Source organism: Otolemur garnettii, unplaced genomic scaffold (assembly GCF_000181295.1).
Source record: "Otolemur garnettii isolate 467f Iridium unplaced genomic scaffold, OtoGar3 scaffold00072, whole genome shotgun sequence".
Classification (NCBI taxonomy): Eukaryota; Metazoa; Chordata; class Mammalia; order Primates; family Galagidae; genus Otolemur; species Otolemur garnettii.
In genome coordinates, this window is record NW_003852467.1 from 402,215 (window position 1) to 422,860 (window position 20,646).

General features: G+C 33.2%; 1 protein-coding gene across 1 annotated transcript in view; it reads left to right on the top strand.

Moving 5' to 3' along the window:
- CFAP47 (cilia and flagella associated protein 47) overlaps nt 1-20,646 on the top strand; it is a 296,774-nt gene that overhangs the window by 236,487 nt on the left and 39,641 nt on the right. Inside the window, exons 55-57 of the mRNA XM_012807582.2 lie at nt 483-587; nt 5,149-5,305; nt 9,690-9,788. Of these exons, the coding sequence (XP_012663036.2) occupies nt 483-587; nt 5,149-5,305; nt 9,690-9,788 (361 nt within the window). The remainder of the gene's footprint in view (nt 1-482; nt 588-5,148; nt 5,306-9,689; nt 9,789-20,646) is intronic.

Sequence of the window (20,646 nt, forward strand, 5' to 3'; positions counted from 1 at the left end):
GATTCATCTGTTGGCTCTCTATTCTGTTCCATACATCTACCTCTCTATTTTTGTGCCAGTACCATGCTGTTTTGATCACTATGGATTTGTAGTAGTTCATTTCTTTAGACACTGCCAAGGCCACTTAGGTTCTTGGTGGTGTCAGATGTACCATGGGATAGACAACATGCTGTGGTCTTTTAAATAAAATGCATATTTCTTTTATTTGGGGGTCTAATTCAGCTTTAAAAATTAATCCTGACTGTCTTTTACATAGTGAGTACTTACATATTGGTGACCATCTTGGATAAGAATGTGGCATGAGCACCACTAAACACTATGTACCACAGACCCTTTTACCAGTATTTGAGGAACAGGCATAAGGTGTACGAGATAACACGTCACACAAACATCAACCTCAATATACCCAGAACACAAAGATGCCAACTCAAACACAAGTGTTAATTTTTGTTTCTCTTTTGCTTTTTCCTGAATTTTTACAGCTAATTATAACTCCTCATTCCACCAAAGAGTTAACTATTCGCTTTTATCCTTCGATGCTTGGAAGAGCTGATCAACAAGCGTGTATCAACTTCCAATGCTCTCAGGTATGATATAGTATTCTTGGACTAAGTCAAGTTAATTACATTTTAAAATCAAGATATAAATAAATTAATTCATTCATCCAGTTAACAACTTTTTGCAAATAAATGAGTTCATTATAAACAATTAATTAAATGAACATTTTTTTTTTTAAAGACAGAGTCTCACTTCTGTTGCCCAGGCTAGAGTGCAGTGGCCTCAGCCTCTGTCACAGCAACCTCAAACTCCTGGGCTCAAGTGATCCTCTTGCCTCAGCCCTCTGAGTAGCTGGGACTATAGGTGCCTGCCAAAATACTCTGCTAATTTTTCTATTTTTAGTAGAACTAGGATCTAGGTTTTGAGACCACCTGAGGTTGATCTCAAACTTGTGAGCTCAAGCAATCCTCCTGCCTCAGTTTCCCAGAGTACTAGGATTACAGGCATCAACCACTGTGCCTGGACTAGGAACTTTTGAAAATACAATAAACATTATGTATGTGCAGACATATAAAGAAAATATTTTTAAATTGATAGATTACTTAAATGTCATATAATATATATCCAGATATAAATCATAGATTTTTCATGTAAATGTCATATCACTGTCATTATTGTTAATTTTCTGAGTTAAGTCTTACAGCTCAACTTTCCATAAACTTAAATATAAAAATGTAAAGAGTAAAATATTACCAATATAATGTTCTTTTTTCTACTCCATTTTATCTGCACAGTGTTCCTGAATAATAATAATTTGTAAAACAACAGTTAATCATTTTCGAGTATCTCTAAATGTGCTACATGTCATTCAAAGAATTATCTCAATTTATTCTCACCACAGTTTAATAAAAGAAGTATTGTTATTTGTTCTCTTTTATAAATCAGGGATCTGAGATGCAGATCCCTATAATTAATATCAGGAGTTGGTAAAAGGTTGAGCTGAGACCTAAACCCAAAACATCTGGCTTAAACTGGTCATCACAGCCATTTTTTGAAGTTACCTATATTTTGTCGAGTGATTGTAACTCTTCTACTGCCAATGAAAATTTTACATAATGGTTTACATTTATTATTTTTATTCTTCAAATGTTGACAAGGAGGAACATAAATGAAGGGACATACTTTATATCTTAGAAGACATCAAGGAGCTCAGAAAACCCTGACATTGGAGAGACAATAGAATCAAATAGAGTAAAAAGGTCTCCATGTCAGTGCACGGTCTGTGGGCGACTGAAGTGTTCTCTTTTCCAAAAAGAAATTGTAATTTATTTTTTACAAATTTGTTTTGAAGCTATTAAATCTTCTAAGTACTATAATTACTGACTTACACATTACCAGAAACAAATACTATGGAAGTATACTTGATTTCAAAAATATCGAAGGAGACAACAGTAATCCTTCCCATACAGAAGGAAATGCATAATGGAGACTACTTTCTGATAGACAAATAATGTTAGTGATTGCTTGATAGCAGGATTAGGATCCCTCATCTTAATTATTCGGGATAAGTAATTGTTTAAATTTCTGATGGAAAGTGTATCTAAACAAAGATAGTCTTGCAAGTCAGTAGAGTGACAATCAATTCTGCATCTTTTAAGCTATTTTTAATAGCTTTAAAAAATCTTAGGCAACAAGTTGAACAATGAACTCATTATCAAACATAAAATAATTCAAATAGGTAAATAATCAGTTCAAACCTTGTGTGAATCAATTGGAGAACACTATTGGTTGATTTCAATCACTCAATCTCTTTCTGACTTGTAGCAAATTTCTAAGATTTCATCTATGATCATGCTTCAATCAGTAATTCATCCTTTAACCTGCCAGCTCCAGACCCCTTCAGCCTTTTCAATGTATTGCTCTAACCTTTGTGATTTTTTCTTTCCCTTTTTTAAAATCCCTGAATCATTCAGGTCTTTCTTTTTTATTTAATTCATCCCACTGACATCTTTTGCAAGCAAAACTGCTTCATCATAAACTACTAATTGAATGAACTTCTGAAAATACAGTATGCAGTATGTATGAGTAGACATCTAAAGAAGAGCTTCTTAAAAATAGGGCTTTAGAATTTATTTTTCTGAAAGTTTGGAATAACTTTTTACCATTAGGGAAAAACCCATATAGATTTCTTTCGCTCTCTTGATTGAACTGATTAAATCCAACTGAACTGACTCACGCAACTGAGTAGCTAATTAATCTAAAAAAAAACCTAATGCTGATGTTTATGGGATACACTTTACTATTTCTGACTGTACCTTTTGTTGAACTGAAGGAAACCACTATGGTTTATTATCTACTTCATTTGTTTCTGGTTTAATCAGTGTGAAAAGCTCTCTACTGTAAAAAAAAAAAAAAAAATTAGAGAGAGAGAGAGAAAAATCTAACTTGAGGCCCAACTTGTTTGTGCAGATTTTGAATCCTGTGATTAACATGGTTAGGATTTCATAGCTATAAATACCTTGAGCTCATATTATGCAATCAGAGTCTCTAAATGATATTATGTCCCTGCATAACAGGAGTAGCAGTAATACATAGCAAATGTGATGAGTAGAACTTCTCTTTGTTCTCAAACATGATGTTCTGAGATTTTCATTCTCAGTTTTAGATGTTTCATCTTGATTTTCCAACAGTTGCCTTGTTTATTTCATTTATTTACACTTGATTATGTGACCGCTTTCATCTAAAGATCAGGATGGCAATAAAGAAAAAGAAGATCCAAAATCAGAGTGGTTTTGTAACATGGCATGAGTCTGTGATCCTTGCGGTCTGTGTCTATGGGAAGTTGTGTTGTCAGCAAAACTAATTCTCTGGAGTTCTGCTCAGTGTGCAAGCCAGATTTCCCATCTTATATATCTACTACTTTTGCCTTCCAAAAACACTGCAATTGGATCTTAAAAAGTTTCAATATCTCTCCTTTAGAAAAAGTTTGAGATAAATATGAGCTGAAAATGTAACTTATTTTTGTAACGCGCATGTTCCCTGGGTTACTTTTTAATTTTCCTCTCTGAACCCAAGAGGCTAGATTAATTGATGCTAGGACAACTGCTGGATATCTGTTTTCAATAATGGTGGAATTTGGTTTAACATAGAAATTCCAATATTTCAGGTCACTTGAGGAAACATGAAAATACAACCTTCGTTTTTTTGTCATTTGGACAATACCTAATGGCTTAAAGTCACTGATTTCTCTCATCTAAGATTTATTTTATAAAATAGGCAAATAGTAAATAATTTACTTAAACCAGTTGTTAAGTTTATTGACCCTAGATGATTGACTTCAGTCAGTTACGTGAAGTCAAGTTAAGACATCATAACTGAAATGTAATGAATTTGTATTGTGCTAGTAAAATCTTTGACTAATAATAATAGTCTCTTGATGATAATATTCATATAAAATTTGCCTTTAATCTTCCCTATTAAGACACAATATTTTTTTTAACTTCTCTTAATTTAAAACAATCTAAAAGCACATTTCCTTCTTTGCACTAGACTTTAAGCTTGGAAACATCTGTGTAGTTTGCAACATTATATCCTAGGCCATTGTTGGTTTTTGTCAATGACATCTTTATTCATCTGCAACATTAGAAAGTATTTGTTGTGTAATTTTACAATACCTAGAACTGAGTCACAGTCTGTCTTACTCTCAAGGATCTTTTATTCTAGTTGAATACAAAGAAAACATTTTGAAGCAGAGATTTACAGGCTTATGAAACCCAAGGGAAAACAGCAGCCACATTCAATTTCTGTCACATAATTTTGAGCCTTTCCCCCATATTATGTGACAACAGAAAATGAACTAGACAATGGGGATAGATAATACAGTACACAGTTGGACACATTTCCTCTTAATGCTACTTCAATGTGTATTTCACATTCTTTGCCTTCATCTGGCAGCTACATGAATTTAATTTGAAATTCACCTTAAAGTTTGGAAGCTACATGCAGTGTTTATTACCTAGTTTATTAGACAAATTAATTTAAAAATATTTTTAAACAGAGGCCAGGCACAGTAGTTCATACTGGTAATCTTAATACTCTGGGAGGCTGAGGCGGGTGGATTGCCTGAGCTCACCTGTTGGAGACCAACCTGAGCCAGAGCGAGACCCCATCTCTAAAATTAGCCAGCCATTGTGATGGGCGCCTGTAGTCCCAGCTACTCAGGAGGCTGAGGCAAGAGAAGTGCTTGAGCCCAAGAGTTTGAGATTGCTGTGAGCTATGACACTACGGCACTCTACTGAGGGTGACAGAGTGAGACTCTGTCAAAAAAAATTTTTTTTTGAACAGAAGTACAAGTTTTTTCATTAAAGTTTCTCTTTCATGTTGCTATAAATAACCTTATATGTATTAAGGTAAGTTTGATATCTGAATATTGGTCTTTCACTTTCTTCTGTTTCAATGTAAAAATACTATATAGAATGATTTTTCATTAAAATAGAAAGGAATTTAGAAAAAAGGAAAAATCAGACATACATAATGGTAAAAATTAAACTTTCCTTGTCAAAATTTTTATGTGCATTGCATTCCTTAAGTATTATAAATAAAATGTATGGATTTAGGACACGTATGTCATAAATGTTTATCTTCCAACAGTTTAAAGAATGGAAATTCTACCTCTCTGGAGTAGGACTGTTCCCTAAACCTCTAAAAACAGAAAGAATAACTGCATCTATTGAGCTTCATTCATCTATTATTTTACCTTTCAAAAATCCTACCAAGGAAAATGTTTTCGTCGACGTTGTACTAACAAGTATGTTTTTTCTTACATTTTACATATTATTTTATAGATACTAATTAAACTTATTTATTATAGAATAGAAATACTTTTGAACTAGTGGGCAATTTAGAGATCCATTAGCTCAAAGACATCATTTTATAAAAGAAAACAAACATGTAAGTTTTGACAAATGAAGTATCTTGGCTAAAATCACAGCTCAGGAATGTTGGGGCCAGAATTAGACATCTGTATACCAAGTCAAATTCTTCCAACTCTATATGTAAACACAAATACACAAATGAGTATAGTTGTAACATGATTATGATAGTACTTAATATGCCAATGCTTATTCCTCAAAAGTTTATAGAAATGATGGTATTATGATTTTGTTTGTTTTCCATCTTTTAAAAATAAAGAGATGGCATATTTTGATTATATTTTGGCTCCAACCAGACTTGTCTTTTTTTCATAATATGTTTTTAAGTTATATTAAAGAATTTGATAACTTTGTATTAAATGAACAAATAATATGAGTGAAAGAAAAATTAAACTCATCACGAGTTTCCTGAAACACATGTAATATTGGACATTACCAGTCGGTCTTTTCAACTACTACTACTTCTACTATAATTACTACCAGCACAATTGTGAGGCTAATGTTAGACATAGGTTAATGCTTTTTATATGTAATATAAATGAACACCTCTCTCTCCAGAATGATTATACCATTGTAATTCATCAGGAATGTTTTCATATATCCTTTTTGGCATATATGTGCACTTCATTTCCTTCTCCTACCCTCCCCTTCCAACCTCTTTCCTACCCTCCCCACCTCTCCCATGCCATTTCCTCCTTTTCTTTTCTTCTCTTTCTCTTTCATAGATATATAAAATACACTGTATATACATATAGTTCAAAATTCACTATTTTTCTAAGAGGGCAGCATTTTTAGAATTTTAAACCCATTATCAAATTTCTGGATGTCCTAATTCTCCAATTTCTTTTCTCCTGTTGATATCTTGGCTATTACTAGTTTTATCACCTCTCTCCTTTGGTATTTAAAGGATCCTTAACAACTTATTTGTATCCTGTATTATCTCTAAGTTTAGAGTTTTTACTATTTTGTGATCCAGTCATTCAACAGACAAGCACTGAAGGCTGTTCTGTGTTATTTGCTATATGAGTGACTAATACATAAACCCTGACCGCAAAGATCTCACAAATGTGGTCAGGACAAATATTCATTACAATAAGTATGAAAAATATTTAAATAAATCTGTGTGCAAGTTCCAATAATATTCCCCTGAAGATGAAGACATCCAGGCTTGGCAAGTGCAGGAGAGAGAGGGAGGGACAGAGAGAGAGAGAGAGAGAGACTCCCCAGTGCTGTGAGATCACTCATACCAGAAACTAAACACTTGCCGATGGGAGTCTTGCTATTAATTACTCTATGGGGATTCTTTGAATTCTGTATTATTTCCAGAAGGTATTAATTTAGTACCTCCTTTTGTAATGAGTGTATTTTGTATACATGTTAGATATGTTTAGTCTTCTCACCAGTCATATATCCCTATAGACTTTTAACAATTCAGGGCAAATTATGAGGCTTAGTCACCAAGGAATATGAGCCCAAGTAGATATATAGATAATATCTAGAAAAAGAATCCACAAAAGTGAGGAGAGGCTTATGGATCTTTTCCACATAGGATAAGGAGACAGAGAAAGAGAGATATTAGAGCTCCCTGATTTTCCTTTGCCCCCACCACCTCTGGCTGAAGGAAGAAATGGCAGAAACTTAGAGCCTGAACATTTACCCCAGAGAGGGAGTTTACTTAAGAGATTGTTTTACATTGCAGAAGATGACATACTTCCATAGTCAAGCTTACTATTTTTCCCTGCCACATAGCAGAAAGAATTTTAGACCAATTTTAGAAATTTCAGAAGCCCCCAAAAATTATTTCACAAATTATTCTCAATGTTAAATTCTTGACCTGAATGTATTTATATCACTCGCATATATTTTTTTTCACAATTTTTATTTTTATTTTTTTTTTTTTATTGACACTCTCATATTTTTGAAGTCATTTGGTTGCACTTGCACTGCAAATCCATTCCCTGGAATGATCCATTGATGGGCCTGTGTGCTCTCTCACACCAGAAATTCTGAGCCCCCACCATTGGTACAAACTTCACAAACATGTATTTTTTTGGTGCCTTTTGAAATTTATGGTTTCCAATTCCAACCAAACAAAACACCTTTCATATTTGAATTCTGTCAGGTCTATTTTCCGTTCCTTCCAGCAGCTATTTCAAACCATCACTCCACTCTTCAAATTCCCTATTACATTTCTTTTACTCAACAGATGAAAGTATAAACATCACTGCTCTCAATTCCCAAGCCCTTCCACTACCTACCAATTTATCTACATTCACATATGTTTTATCTTTCCTCTGCCTGTCCAAAGGTAGAAATGTGATAAGTTAGTCACATGGGATGTGGAGAGGAAATAGCAAATGCATTTCATTTCACATGGTAGAATTTGTTTATGAAAATCTTGTCCCCGGAAGTCCTCTGAATTTTATTTAAAGCACATCAAGACTTGAGTAAATATTTGTGTTAAATATGTAACAATCATTGCAAATTGCCAATCAGTGTGAGCATGACTTCATACGTAAGATAAGAGATAAATCATTGTAAAAAAGTTCCTACTACCTTAAAATCTTTCCCAAACTCAGACATTCAACTTTTTAAACATTTGAGTTAATAAATGAATGGTACTGGGAAACTTGAGATTTTGGCACAGGTAAGTTGAAATATGAGATATGTTTATAATTTGTTTATACCTTAGTTTAGTTAGATTACTTATCTCAGTCTATTTTGCTCATAAAAAATGGTTAACCTTTTTTTTCCAAGAAAAAAATAGATGTAAAAATAATCATAACCATTTTTCAAGGAAATGATCTGAGACTCTACTTGCTTACAATTATTTTCTTTTTAGATACCGTCTATATATCTTAATATTTGGAATTTTTTTTACCTGATTATTGATTAGTAACTCCCAAAGCTCAGAAAGTTGTAATCGATATCTTATCAAAATTCAGATTTCCAGCTCCACATTCAGTTATGCTGATTCATTAGACCTGGGGTTAGGCTCTAGCATCACAAGCTATTCCCATGAAGGTGGTCAGAAGGCTTTAGAAACACTACTTTTTACATGTGGTCTCAAGACATTTCTTTTCTTTTTATCACACCCTTGTATTAGTAAATATTTTTCAGCATTCTCTTTAAAGTATGTATATATGCTTATAAAACATAAGCATGTAGCACTATCAACTTATATCTAAAGTCAACAGAGCTTATCTGTTTTTATAGAGAATTAATATATGTTCATACTCAGTTTATTTAAACTTATTGTTAACATTGCATAAATGCTGTATATTCATTCATACGTATATACAGTTGCCTTTGGTATCAGTTCCAGGACCAGCCATGAATACCAAAATTTACAGATGCTCAAGTACCTTATACAAAATGATGTAGTATTTGCGTATGACTTACCAATATCCTCCTGTATACTTGAAATAATCCCTAGATTGATTATAATGCCTTATATAGTGTACGTTATATAAGTAGTTGTTATTTTGTATTATTTAGGGAATAATGATAAAAAATGTCTATACATGTTTAGTACAAACAAAAACCATCATTCTTCTCTTTGAATATTTTTAATCCTCCATTGGTTCAATCCACAGATGTGGAACCCAGGAATATGGAAGGCCAATTGTATTAAGTACTATAATCCATTTTTTTTTTTTTGAGACGGAGCCTCAAGCTATCCCCCTGGGTAGAGTGCCATGGCATAACGCTCATAGCAACCTCCAACTCCTGGGCTCAAGCGAGTCTCCTGCCTCAGCCTCCCAAGTAACTGGGACTACAGGCGCCCACCACAACGCCCGGCCATTTTTTGGTTGCAGCCATCATTGTTGTTTGGCGGGCCCGGGCTGGGGATTCAAACCCGCCACCTTAGGTGTATGTGGCTGGCGCCTTAGCCGCTTGAGCCACAGGCTCCGAGCCATAATCTATTTTTAAACAGTAGGCTCAGCTCAAACAGGCTCACAATGATATCTGTTATTTGAGTAGTTTAAATTAACATTTCAAGAATTTACATGTTGATTTTATAATTTCTAATATAAAATATCATTAATGTTATTATTAATTAATTATTGAAATTATTCTTAATGTACGACATAGCCTTCAAAAAATGCAACTTAAATCTCATTTTAAAATACACTTTAAAATATATTCATCTTAAATGTTTGCCATTAGAAGATAATTTTGATTCTATTTCCATCTCCACTGCTGTTTGTCTTCTTCAATGTGACAGTGAAGTGTAATACCTCTTTACTTTTTAATTAGGTCAACACCGTCCCAGACATCTTGTTATTGACCATTGCTGGGATAGTTTTATGGAAGAGACATCTGCCTTCCGATTGAGTACTGTGAATCAAATGCAAGGTACAGGAAGGAATTCTATCTTATATTCTGTTGTTCTATATGTTGTTGCACTTCAGCATTTCAGAGATGATGAAGTATATGTCTGTCATCTTAATAAATATTTAATACAAGTTAAAATATAATTTTAAGATGTTGCAACAATTTTTAGCCAGCAAGTTGATAAAAAAACATGGATATTATAACTTTACATATGTGTATGTGAAAATATGTTATATATATGTATATGTATATATATATATGTATTCCTTACATTTGTATTGTTTTTAATTCCATAGCGCAAAAGTAAAACTTGCCAAGTATTTTACCTTTGAAATGTTGAATGGTTGAATATCATACCATTTAATATATAGTTGTGTGAGTCAAGGAAGATTTCAAAAAATTATAAATAACTAACATGTTAAATCTGCTGATTACTTACAAAAACTAAGTGTGCTTGGCGAAGCTACTGATACCTTGCAAATTTATTGCAGGGTGTTATATCTTTTTCTTCTATATTGTTAACCATCCTACCAGCATATTGATGAATAGGAAAAAATCTAAGAAATAATAAAGTTGCTTAAAAATCTAAAGCTCAAACTTTATGAATTTGCTTAAAATAATAATCTTCCTAAATTACAAAAAAAATACTTGCCATGGTATATGTGATAAAATGTGAATTATCTTAACATAATTAATACAAAAATACTAATTGAAATCAGTAACCACTACTGATACCTCAATAAAAATGAGTTAATGACTCATATGAAATTCTTTCATATTTACTATAATCATTTATATTAGCATCCTAAATCTCACTAATTCACATCATTTAATACAATGCCTCCATGGAATAGATATTGTTATTATTCTCATTCAATTAAGAAAGAGAGCAAGTCAGAAAAATCAGTTGCTTAATGACAGAACTGAACCTCCTCGTGTCTCACTTCAAAATCTTCGTTTTCTGCTTCTTTGTAATCCACTAAAAGCAGTATGAACAATAGTTCATTAAAGAGGAAGTAAAGATGGTCAAAGAGTCGTTGAAAATATGTTCAGTATAATGAATAATTAAAAAGATGTTGATTTAAACAATGTCCTTCTAAATTTTCTTTATCATTCTTTAATTGTGAGTGTTATTGTTTTTTTTGTTTGTTTAAATGAAACTACCAATGCTAATGTTCCTTTCATAAAATTGGGAATAAAAATTACTTCACAGTTTCTAGGAAGTAATTTGTGTAATATACATAGAAACTTTGAAATTGTTATCCTTTTGACTCAGTAATGCCAATTTTCATGAGATCTCGTAAAGAAATAATCACTATATGGTTATTGTGTGCACAAATATATTTTATGTTGCATTGTTTATGATAGCAAAAAAGTAAAAACTGCCTTAATGCCAAATAATTTTATATTTGTCTTCTTACACTTAATTTTACTTATCCATTAAATACATGAGCAATTTAAAATTTCTTCTGTTAATTCTACACTTTCAATGTCTTTCCATGCTGTAAAATCAATTGAAAATTCATTTATATTTCTTTTCTTCTGCTTTTTTTGTAATGAGGAGAAAGTCATAGGTAGTTAGCCAAGATTTTCATTTACTTCTTTAACTCATTTATATTTTGCTTTTTTGTTATATAATGATAATCTAATTTGATTTCCCTTGCATTTAACTATCCACTTTTTCATCTTTTGTTGAATAATAATAATCATTCTGTTGCTATTTCATTTTGTAATATGTCTTATTCAACATTTAGATCTATATATTCTGTTCTATACATCTACATTTCAGGTCTTGTGCTAGTGCCATTGAGTTTAATTCGCACACTTTTGTTTTCTTTGTCTATTTCTTTCTAGTCAGTGTCTATAAAGCATTTATTTCTTATCTAGTTATACTCCTAGAAAAAATTATAATAACTTTTTATCAAGTTTCAATGATATTCCAAAAGTAATTTGCTTTTAATTACATCAAACAGACAAATTTGGGGAGAACTACATCTTTATAATTCTTAAACTTTTTTATTGCCATTCATTTCCTTAATATCTTGAAACACAGTATTTATAAATTTCAAAGAAGTCCATATTTACATGACAAATATAAAGCTCCCAGGAGCAGTACTTTTATTGTAAATAATTCAGTCAGTAATTATACATAATGCACCTTTTATGCAACATGAAGAGCAACATCTGTATCCCAGTTTTAAGTATTTTAGCTTGAAATACAGAAATTAAATGTACTTTATTAATTCACTTTGTATTGTTCTTACCATCTTCAAATGGTTTTCAAATTTAAGCCAGATTTTTTTTTTCTGGATTCCTTATTGCTTTATCTAGTTTCTGCTGTGGCTTGTTTTTTAAGATAAACAGTGCATGCCCTGCCTGTACAGTGGATATGACAGTTTAAAATGTGCTCCCTAGGCTCGGCGCCTGTAGCTCAACCAGCTAAGGCACCAGCCACATACACCAGAGCTGGCAGGTTCAAATCCAGACCTGGCCTGCCAAACAACAATGACAACTACAACCAAAAAATAGCCAGGCATTGTGGCAGGAGCTTGTAGTCCCAGCTACTTGGGAGGCTGAGGCAAGAGAATTGCTTAAGCCAGGAGTTGGAGGTTGCTGTGAGCTGTGATGCCGTTGCACTCCACCCAAGGCGACAGATTGAGGCTCTGTCTCAAAAAAAAAAAAAAAAAAAGAATAAAATAAATAAATAAATAATAAATAAAATAAAATGTTCTCCCTTCTGCTACATACAATAGAATCTGCAAAGGGACTTATTTATTTCCCAGAAACTTGTTGTTTGCTCTGCTATTCTTACATGCTATAACTTAGGCCCAGGGGGTCTCCTCCTGATCTGGGGAACATAGACATTAATAGTGCAACAGAAATGAGAGCTTTGATTGGCCATATTGTAAACATTATCTCTAGGGATACTATCACACACCATAAAAAGCATTTACACCCTTAAAACTAAGTCTTCCTACATCAACATAGAATAATTGCTTGGTGAATATTTGAGAACTGAAAAGATTATCTTGTCCTTGACCAGTGTGTTAATTTTAACCTAAGTGTATTGTAAAAAATAAAACAAACGAAATACAGCCAAAGAAAAAAGCAAGTTAATTTCTATGCTGAAATGAATTTGGAAACTATTGGGTTAAAAAATGTTACTTTACATCAGGATTTCCCAAGGTTTTTCTTTCATCTAAGGCTGTGTATGAACACATAGAGGAAAGTATATATATTTTAAATATGTATCAGGCCATGAAATACACCTTTGTAAATGTTACTCTCTAATGAACTTATTCATCAGGAAGCTCCTAAACTTGTACCCTCTAATTCACCATATGATGTGACAATGCATTTCATTCATGTCAGTTAAATTCTGGGTATGAAGGGAAGAACCAGTGACAGCTAACTAGACTAGTATTTGTTCCTGAAGTCAGAATACTACTGCTTTATTTCATGATAGCAGCCATTCTGTTTACCATCTCAGTTTCAACCTGAGTTTACCAAAATTTTGGTCTACATATGACAAAAGACAAAGATAAAAATTATTTCTACAAACTTTCTTCATATTACTTTCTTGCAGAATTTTGTTTTATACACTTATGAAGTTCTTTAATAAAATTATATATATGTACATATTTATATATATGTAGATATTGACCTAGACTAGACCTCTAACCATTGATACCATTTTTTCCCATTGGAAATATATTTTTCTAGAAATTTTCTTCCCTAGAATGAGTTTTCATACTAAGCTAAGTACTTCATTTTGTTTTTAGCAAGTTCACTGTTCCTTTTGTTATCTTCCAAAACTGGTGACAAGAACTAGACAGGAAGGGGGGGTAAAAGGATCCTCCTGTCAGTGAAGAATCTTAACCTGCCATGTCTTCACTTTGAAACTCAATCTTATCTACAGATTTAATTAGGCCGAATAACCAAAAATGAGACAGGAGTATAGGTGAATTGTGATCTCAGAGGACATCGTCCTGCCAAGCTGGTAAATTTATAATAGACTTGCAGTGATTTCGTTACACTTTTAATAAGAAGCAAACAAATGTCACTGAGGCAAAATCTATATTAAACTTTTGAGAAAGAAAATATTTTAGCTGTAATGTATTCCTGGGTCTTCTGACTCTAACACTTAAAAAGGAAGGGAGAGTTAACATTATATTCTCTTAATTAGAGAATAAGGTGCTACTTCACGAATCTACACATAGATGTAAAATTAGACCCAGAGCCTTAGGAACATAACCAAGGTTTGGGGCTTGAGTACTAGGTTTGTAGTCAGAGAATCTGTATTCTGGTTTTGATTGTTACATGGATAAGCTGTGTTAGCTTGGGCTGTACTCTCCCAAACTCATTTTGGACATATAAAAAAATGAAAATCAGTTTTATTCAATAGGAGAATTTGGGGAACAAATAAAGTTGTGTATATGAAAACATTTCTAAACATGAAAATTATATTTAAGTGCAGGTTATTATTAGCATTATTTATATAGATGAAAATAGGTTAACTCAATGATCATTTCCTACTTTTCTCTTCAGTTTTTTAAGAAGTAAAATCTAATGCATTGCCATTATATGTCATTAAAAGTACTTCTGAAATAAAAATTAAGCAAAGTTATTTTTCTCTTAGAATACATTTTTTTCCAAGTGGAGTAATTATGAAACAAGTAGTTTTAATTTATAGGAACTAAATTACTCATTCATTAAGTAGTTTTGGGAGCTTAGTGAATACCAGTTTTCTAAAAAAGATTTCTTATGGAAGAGTAGATATCTATTTATGTATCTATAGTCACATCTATATCTATATATTTAAAATTATCCAGCCTTTGTGTTCCTTGTGATATTCTTAATCATTTATATATTCTACTCTTCTTCAACATTTCTATCAAAAAAAGCTCTTCAGATTTTAGTTAATTTTATACTACCTTCACAGTTTCAGGCATACCTTTCTATCATCTGTATAATTATTTGCTTAATAGCATTTTATTGTAACACTGTGTCACTTGCCATGAGCAATAACAATGTACTCTGTGCCAGTAACTATTTTGAGCACTTTACAAATATTAATTGATTTAGTTCTCATAGAAACCTTAGAAAATATATTCTATTAATATCTCTGTTAGAACTTAAATGTTAGAATTATACGCAAGATCACACAGGCAGTGCATGCTAGAACTTGGGCTTGAATTTAGGCCTTGGACTCTTCCCCATTATACAATACTACTGTAATTATAAGACATCTCTAAAACATGAATACAAATCTAATAGAATAAATTTTTAAAATATCTGTCCAAGTTTCACTTAAAACTATCTTAAATATCACTGGTGCAGATCCGTTTTCCTGGAAAGTAGACTCTCAGAAGGAGGTTAGTAGGTAGAAAGTTTATTAGGAAGGGCTCTCAGAATCAACACCATTGAGGCAAGAAAACAAAGTAGGATTAGCAGAGAAAGGTGAGCACAAAAGATGACATTTACATGATAGTGAGCAGTAAAGCTTCAGGTTTGCCCCAACCTTGGGATGAAGAGACAAAGCTTTTATATACCCTTCCCCTATCTCCTTCATCAATTCATCCTTGAATGCAGTCTGCCCTCAACAAAGTCTTTGTCAAGTGACTGTCTTCACCCGAAACCTTGATACAATATACTATATACAATAATCTCAATAGCTTGGGACACAGAGTCACAGCATATATTCTTCTTTTATCTAGATACTATATTATTTTTTCCTGATACAAATATAAGTAATTATAAAGTATTATAATATAATTCTAAAATTATAATTATAGGAGTCAAAGTTTAATTCATTCATCAAGTATAACAAATTTTCCTAGCATCGTTTATGGAAAAAAAACATACTTTCCTTGATTGAATTGTTGTGACAACTTTTTCCCAGTTAGTTACCAGTATATATTATGAACCAGACTATGTTCAGGTACAATTTTCTGTTTATCTGTTTTTACAAAAACGCTGTGCTGTTTTGTCTACAATAGCTATATAGTAAGTCTTAATATTTGGTAACATAAATTCTTCAACTTTTTTCTCTTGTTCAAGACTTTTGAAATCATTCTAGATCCTTTGCACTTACAGAAGAATTTTAGAATCAGGTAGTCAATTTCCAAACTTACACAACTGCTAAGATTTTAATTTGAATTGCATTGAAAACATGTATTGATCTGGGGACAACTGGCATCTTAGAAACTTTGAGTCTTTGAGAGCAATCCATGAACATAGTATTTTTCTCCATCTATTTATCCCAATGGCTATTTATTTCATTAAGATTTATCTTAAAGATCATCTTATCACCACTAATTTGATATGCCATCATTGTCATAGATTCCTCTGCTGTTGATATTTGGGCTCTTTCTGGATTTTCTCTACTATTCCTCTTGTCTGTCTTTAAGAACCAGAACTACACTGTTTTAATCAGAGAGACTTAATAATGTTCTGTAATATATGGTGAGAATAGCCCTCTTCCATTACTTTCTAATTACATTCTGTTTTTAAGGTTTTTATGAGTGTGCAGAAAAGTAAGATCAAATAGATGTAAGTTTGTGAAATAAACTAACCCTTTCCATATTATGAAAAAAAAAATTAAAAAAAGAAAAATGCTAATATAATTAAGACATAAAGGACACTTTATAAATCAATTCTTATTAAAGGTAGCACACATCTCTGACCAGTGCACTGTGAGTGTCCTAATTCTCCAACTTCCCTAGGTCTTCTTGAAATTATGCTAGTATCTGCTTTATGTACAGATTAAACTAGCATCTAGTATCTCTCTGTGGGCAACAGTCTTTGATTAGATTTGGGGCCAGTTGATTTCTCTGTGACTTTAACTTTATGATTTTTTTGTTAAATCATTGCGTTTTTTCATCTTTTTATTGTTGTTGGAATAGGAACACTGCCCTTTCATTGCTAAACATTCAAAGATTGCTGAGCAAAAAGTGGAAGTAGCACATGACATATTTTCTCATTGGAGAAAAATCTAGAGCAGTGGTCCCCAACTTCTTTGGCACCAGAGACTCATTTCTTGGAAGACAGTTTTCCATGGACTGAGGCAGAGGGATGATTTTGGTATGATTCAAGAACATTACATGTATTGTACACTTTATTTCCCTTATGATTACATTGTAATATATAACAAAATAATTATATAACTCACCACAATGCAGAATCAGTGGGAGCCCTGAGCTTGTTTTCCTGCAACTAGATGGTCCCATCTGGGGGTGATGAAAGACAGTGACATCAAAATGTGTTGTTTATGTCTGATTTACTCTTTTAATCTCATTTTGATTGCCGTCACTGCAGAAAACCCTGATAGGATGTTGGAAATGGAAGCAGCCTTTTCAGTGTTTTTGTGGCAATCTCAGGATATTCTGCCTTGACTGTAATCCAGAAAGTATGGAGATTTGAAATTGTCTAAAACATATTTGAAGGCCACCATAATTAGCAATCTTAAGCAGTTGATCCTCTTCTAGCATAGACAAAGTCAATAAACATATTCACAAATGGATCTCAGATCCATTCCTTCCCACTTCCAGGATCTTTTGTTGTTGGGAATTGATGCTCAAACTCTTTCAAAAGCTGAGCTAGTCATGCAGCAGCTGGGAGAAAGAAGGCTCTGGCTCAGTTGCTTTCAAAATCTCTGCTAATGTTTGAAACATGTCAAAAATTCCAATTTTCCCTCATCACCACCAAAATTCCAGTTTGGCTCTGAAGGCAGCCACTTTATCTGCTGACTTGAGCGTAACTATCATTCTCCCTTGAAGTGACAGATTTAAGTTAGTTGAGCAGGTTAAGTATGTCACATAAATAAGCAAGTTCTGAGACCCATTCTGTGCCACTGAAGTGTGCTGCCAATGCATTCATCATTTCCCATTTATGAAGTAGCTGAAAAATACAAATATAAATCTATTCCCTTTTATGAGATAGCTGGAAAAATATAAATCTAATCCCTTCAGTAAGATTAAATTTTGACTTGCCCACAGAGCTGATGACAGTAGTGATTTTCATTTGTGTACTTATTTCCTACTTGTGGAGATATGACAACTTACATCCATTTGATCTTACTTTTAGGCACACACATATATATTTATGTCTATATATAAACATATGTATATGCATGCCAGCTAAAAGAAAGAAAAGATCATTTCAGTTCAGGTATAATGAAATTTTTGACATATTAGATAGATCTCTGATTACATTTGATGAATTCACATTGATTTTGTTTTAATGTTTTTTAATCCAACATGTTGTGTTATTTCTAGAATTTTATACTTTAACATAAATAAAGGTTTTGGAGTAATAAAATATTTTAATTAGCTTTACTAAATGAATATAATATTTATCCTGGAATTGCAATCTGATATTTTTTTCAATCAAAACCAACATAATAAGAAACTTACACCATGAAGGTTATTGGGGGAAAGTAGGACTGTCCTTTCTTTCCATTCAACCTTAATATTGCCTGTGTTCATACTCTATACTAAATTACAGTAGAACCTTTGTATATTGACTCGCCAAGTGACTGTAACAGACTGGTCAACATATGGAGGTGGTCATCATAAGGACCTAGGCCTACCGTACTGATACATACATGTGGTGCAGGTCCTGTCTATTAAAATGCGGTCAACTTAAGGAGTTGGTTAACATAGGGAGGTGATCAACTGTTTCAAAATCTCAACTATCTTAAAAATCTCCTCCTATGTCCTTAATCTTAACTATTGACCTAGAGATAAAATTTTTTGACAAAATGTAGTGAATCAGATGAGAACTTCCAAAACCTGCCACCATCTCAATGAAACAGATACCTTTACCTGTCACTATATGGTCTGTTGTCTCTCCTGTTATAGTAGATGAACTCATGTCACTACTTTTGTTGCTAATGGTCCACCATGTTCTATCTGTGATGACTCAAGCTATTCTTTTATCCCTAGCTTCATCACCCTTTTTCTTCTCTTCTAAATTATTTCTGCTTTCATATAAAATTATGGCATTTATTCTATCTTAAAAATTAACTCTTATCTCCATGTCATCTCCTACAAGAAACCTCCCCATTTCACATCTCTCCTGTATATAAAGCTCCTAAAAAGAGTTGATGACACCTCAAGAGTTGAACACTTCAATTCCACACATCTCATTTTCTCCTGAACCAGTTTAATCAGGGTTTTTTTGGACACTTCATTAAAGCTACATTTGTCGTGTTTTCTATGATATCCTTGTTGTCAAATTTTACTATAAACTCTCTCTCCTCATCTTATCTTTCTTCAAAGCTTGCACCCTGAAATAGTTTTTCACTTGCCTCCCAAGACACTGCTCTGTCTTAGCTTCCTCCCTACCTCACATCTACAAAGTATTGCCTTCATTTGTGTATACCTTTCTATTTTATATTCTCTAAATGTTCCACTATTCCATTTTTTGTCATCTTACAGAAATATGTTATGTATCATATGGCTGTCTCTCTGAGAGCCAGGGGTCCTCAGACTTTTTAAACAAGGGGCCAGTTCACTGTCCCTCAGACCTTTGGAGGGCCAGACTGCGGTCCCCGAGATGAGTCGGCTGCAAAGCAGGACAGGCAGCAGCAGCAAAAACACCCGGTGGGCCAGATAAATGTCCTAGGAGGGCCACATGTAGACCGTGGGCCTTAGTTTGAGGATTTCTAGATTAGACTATAGGTGATCTCATTCAGCATCATAGTTTTATATGCTAGGTGTATACTAGTGGCATCCAAATTTATTTTTCCAGTCCAATAATATTTTAAAATTTGGGGCTTGAAAATCCAATGGTTTAGCTATTATTTCTATTTAAATATTTAATAGAATCTCAAAATGTCACGTCCCCTAAAAAACTCACTTCTAATCCCTAAAATGCCATCCTCCTATAGTCTTCTTTGTCCCATAAATTGCAACTCCACCATGATATATACTAAGACCAGGCGTCATGATGTTATCCTTGCCCTTCTCTTATTCTCATATTCCTCAACCTGTCAACAAGTTCTACTAACACTATTTTCAAAACACATCGAGAATATTCCTCTTCTTAACATCATTGTATCAATCTACTTTGAGTTTTAATCTGATATGTCACCTGATGTGGTGGGCTAAAAATAATAACACATTCAAAGTTATCTACTTCCTAATCCCAAGAAACTGTAAATATTACCTTATATTGCAAAAATCAACTCACACAATATAAGATATGATTACATTAAGAAATTTAATAGTAAGGACTTATGCTGGATTATCTCAGAGAGCCCAAAATGCAGTCACATGTGTCTTTATAAGAAAAAGGCAGAGACAGTTTGGACAGACATACACAAAAGAGAAGAGAATAAGAAGACAAAGGAGAAAGAGATGTAACTATAAGCCAACACATGCCAACAGCCACCAGAAACCAGAAAAGGCAAGGAACATATACTCCTCTAGAGTTATACACATGGTAGCCACAGAAAACTACTAATACAGACTCAAGATATGAGGTTGTATCTCTAAGAACCTGGTAAAGTTATGAAATTTCACTCCTATGCTTGTGTTATATTATTACATTAGTATGTCTTGCAATTCTGTAAAGGAATAGCTGAGGCTGGGCAATTTATAAAGGAAAGAAGTTTATTTGGCTCATGGTTCGCCAGGCTGTATAAGAAGCCAACATTTGCTTCTGGTGAAGGCCTTAGGTTTTTTTCACTCACAGAGAAGGTGAAGGCAAGCTGGTGTGCACAGAGATCACATGGCAAGAGAGGAAGCAAGAGAGCAAGGGGGAGGTGTCAGGCTATCTTTAACAATCAGCTCTCCTGGCCAATAAGGGAGGAGGAAACTCACTCACCATCCTCAGGGAGGTCATTAATCTATTCTTGACAGATCTACTCCCATGA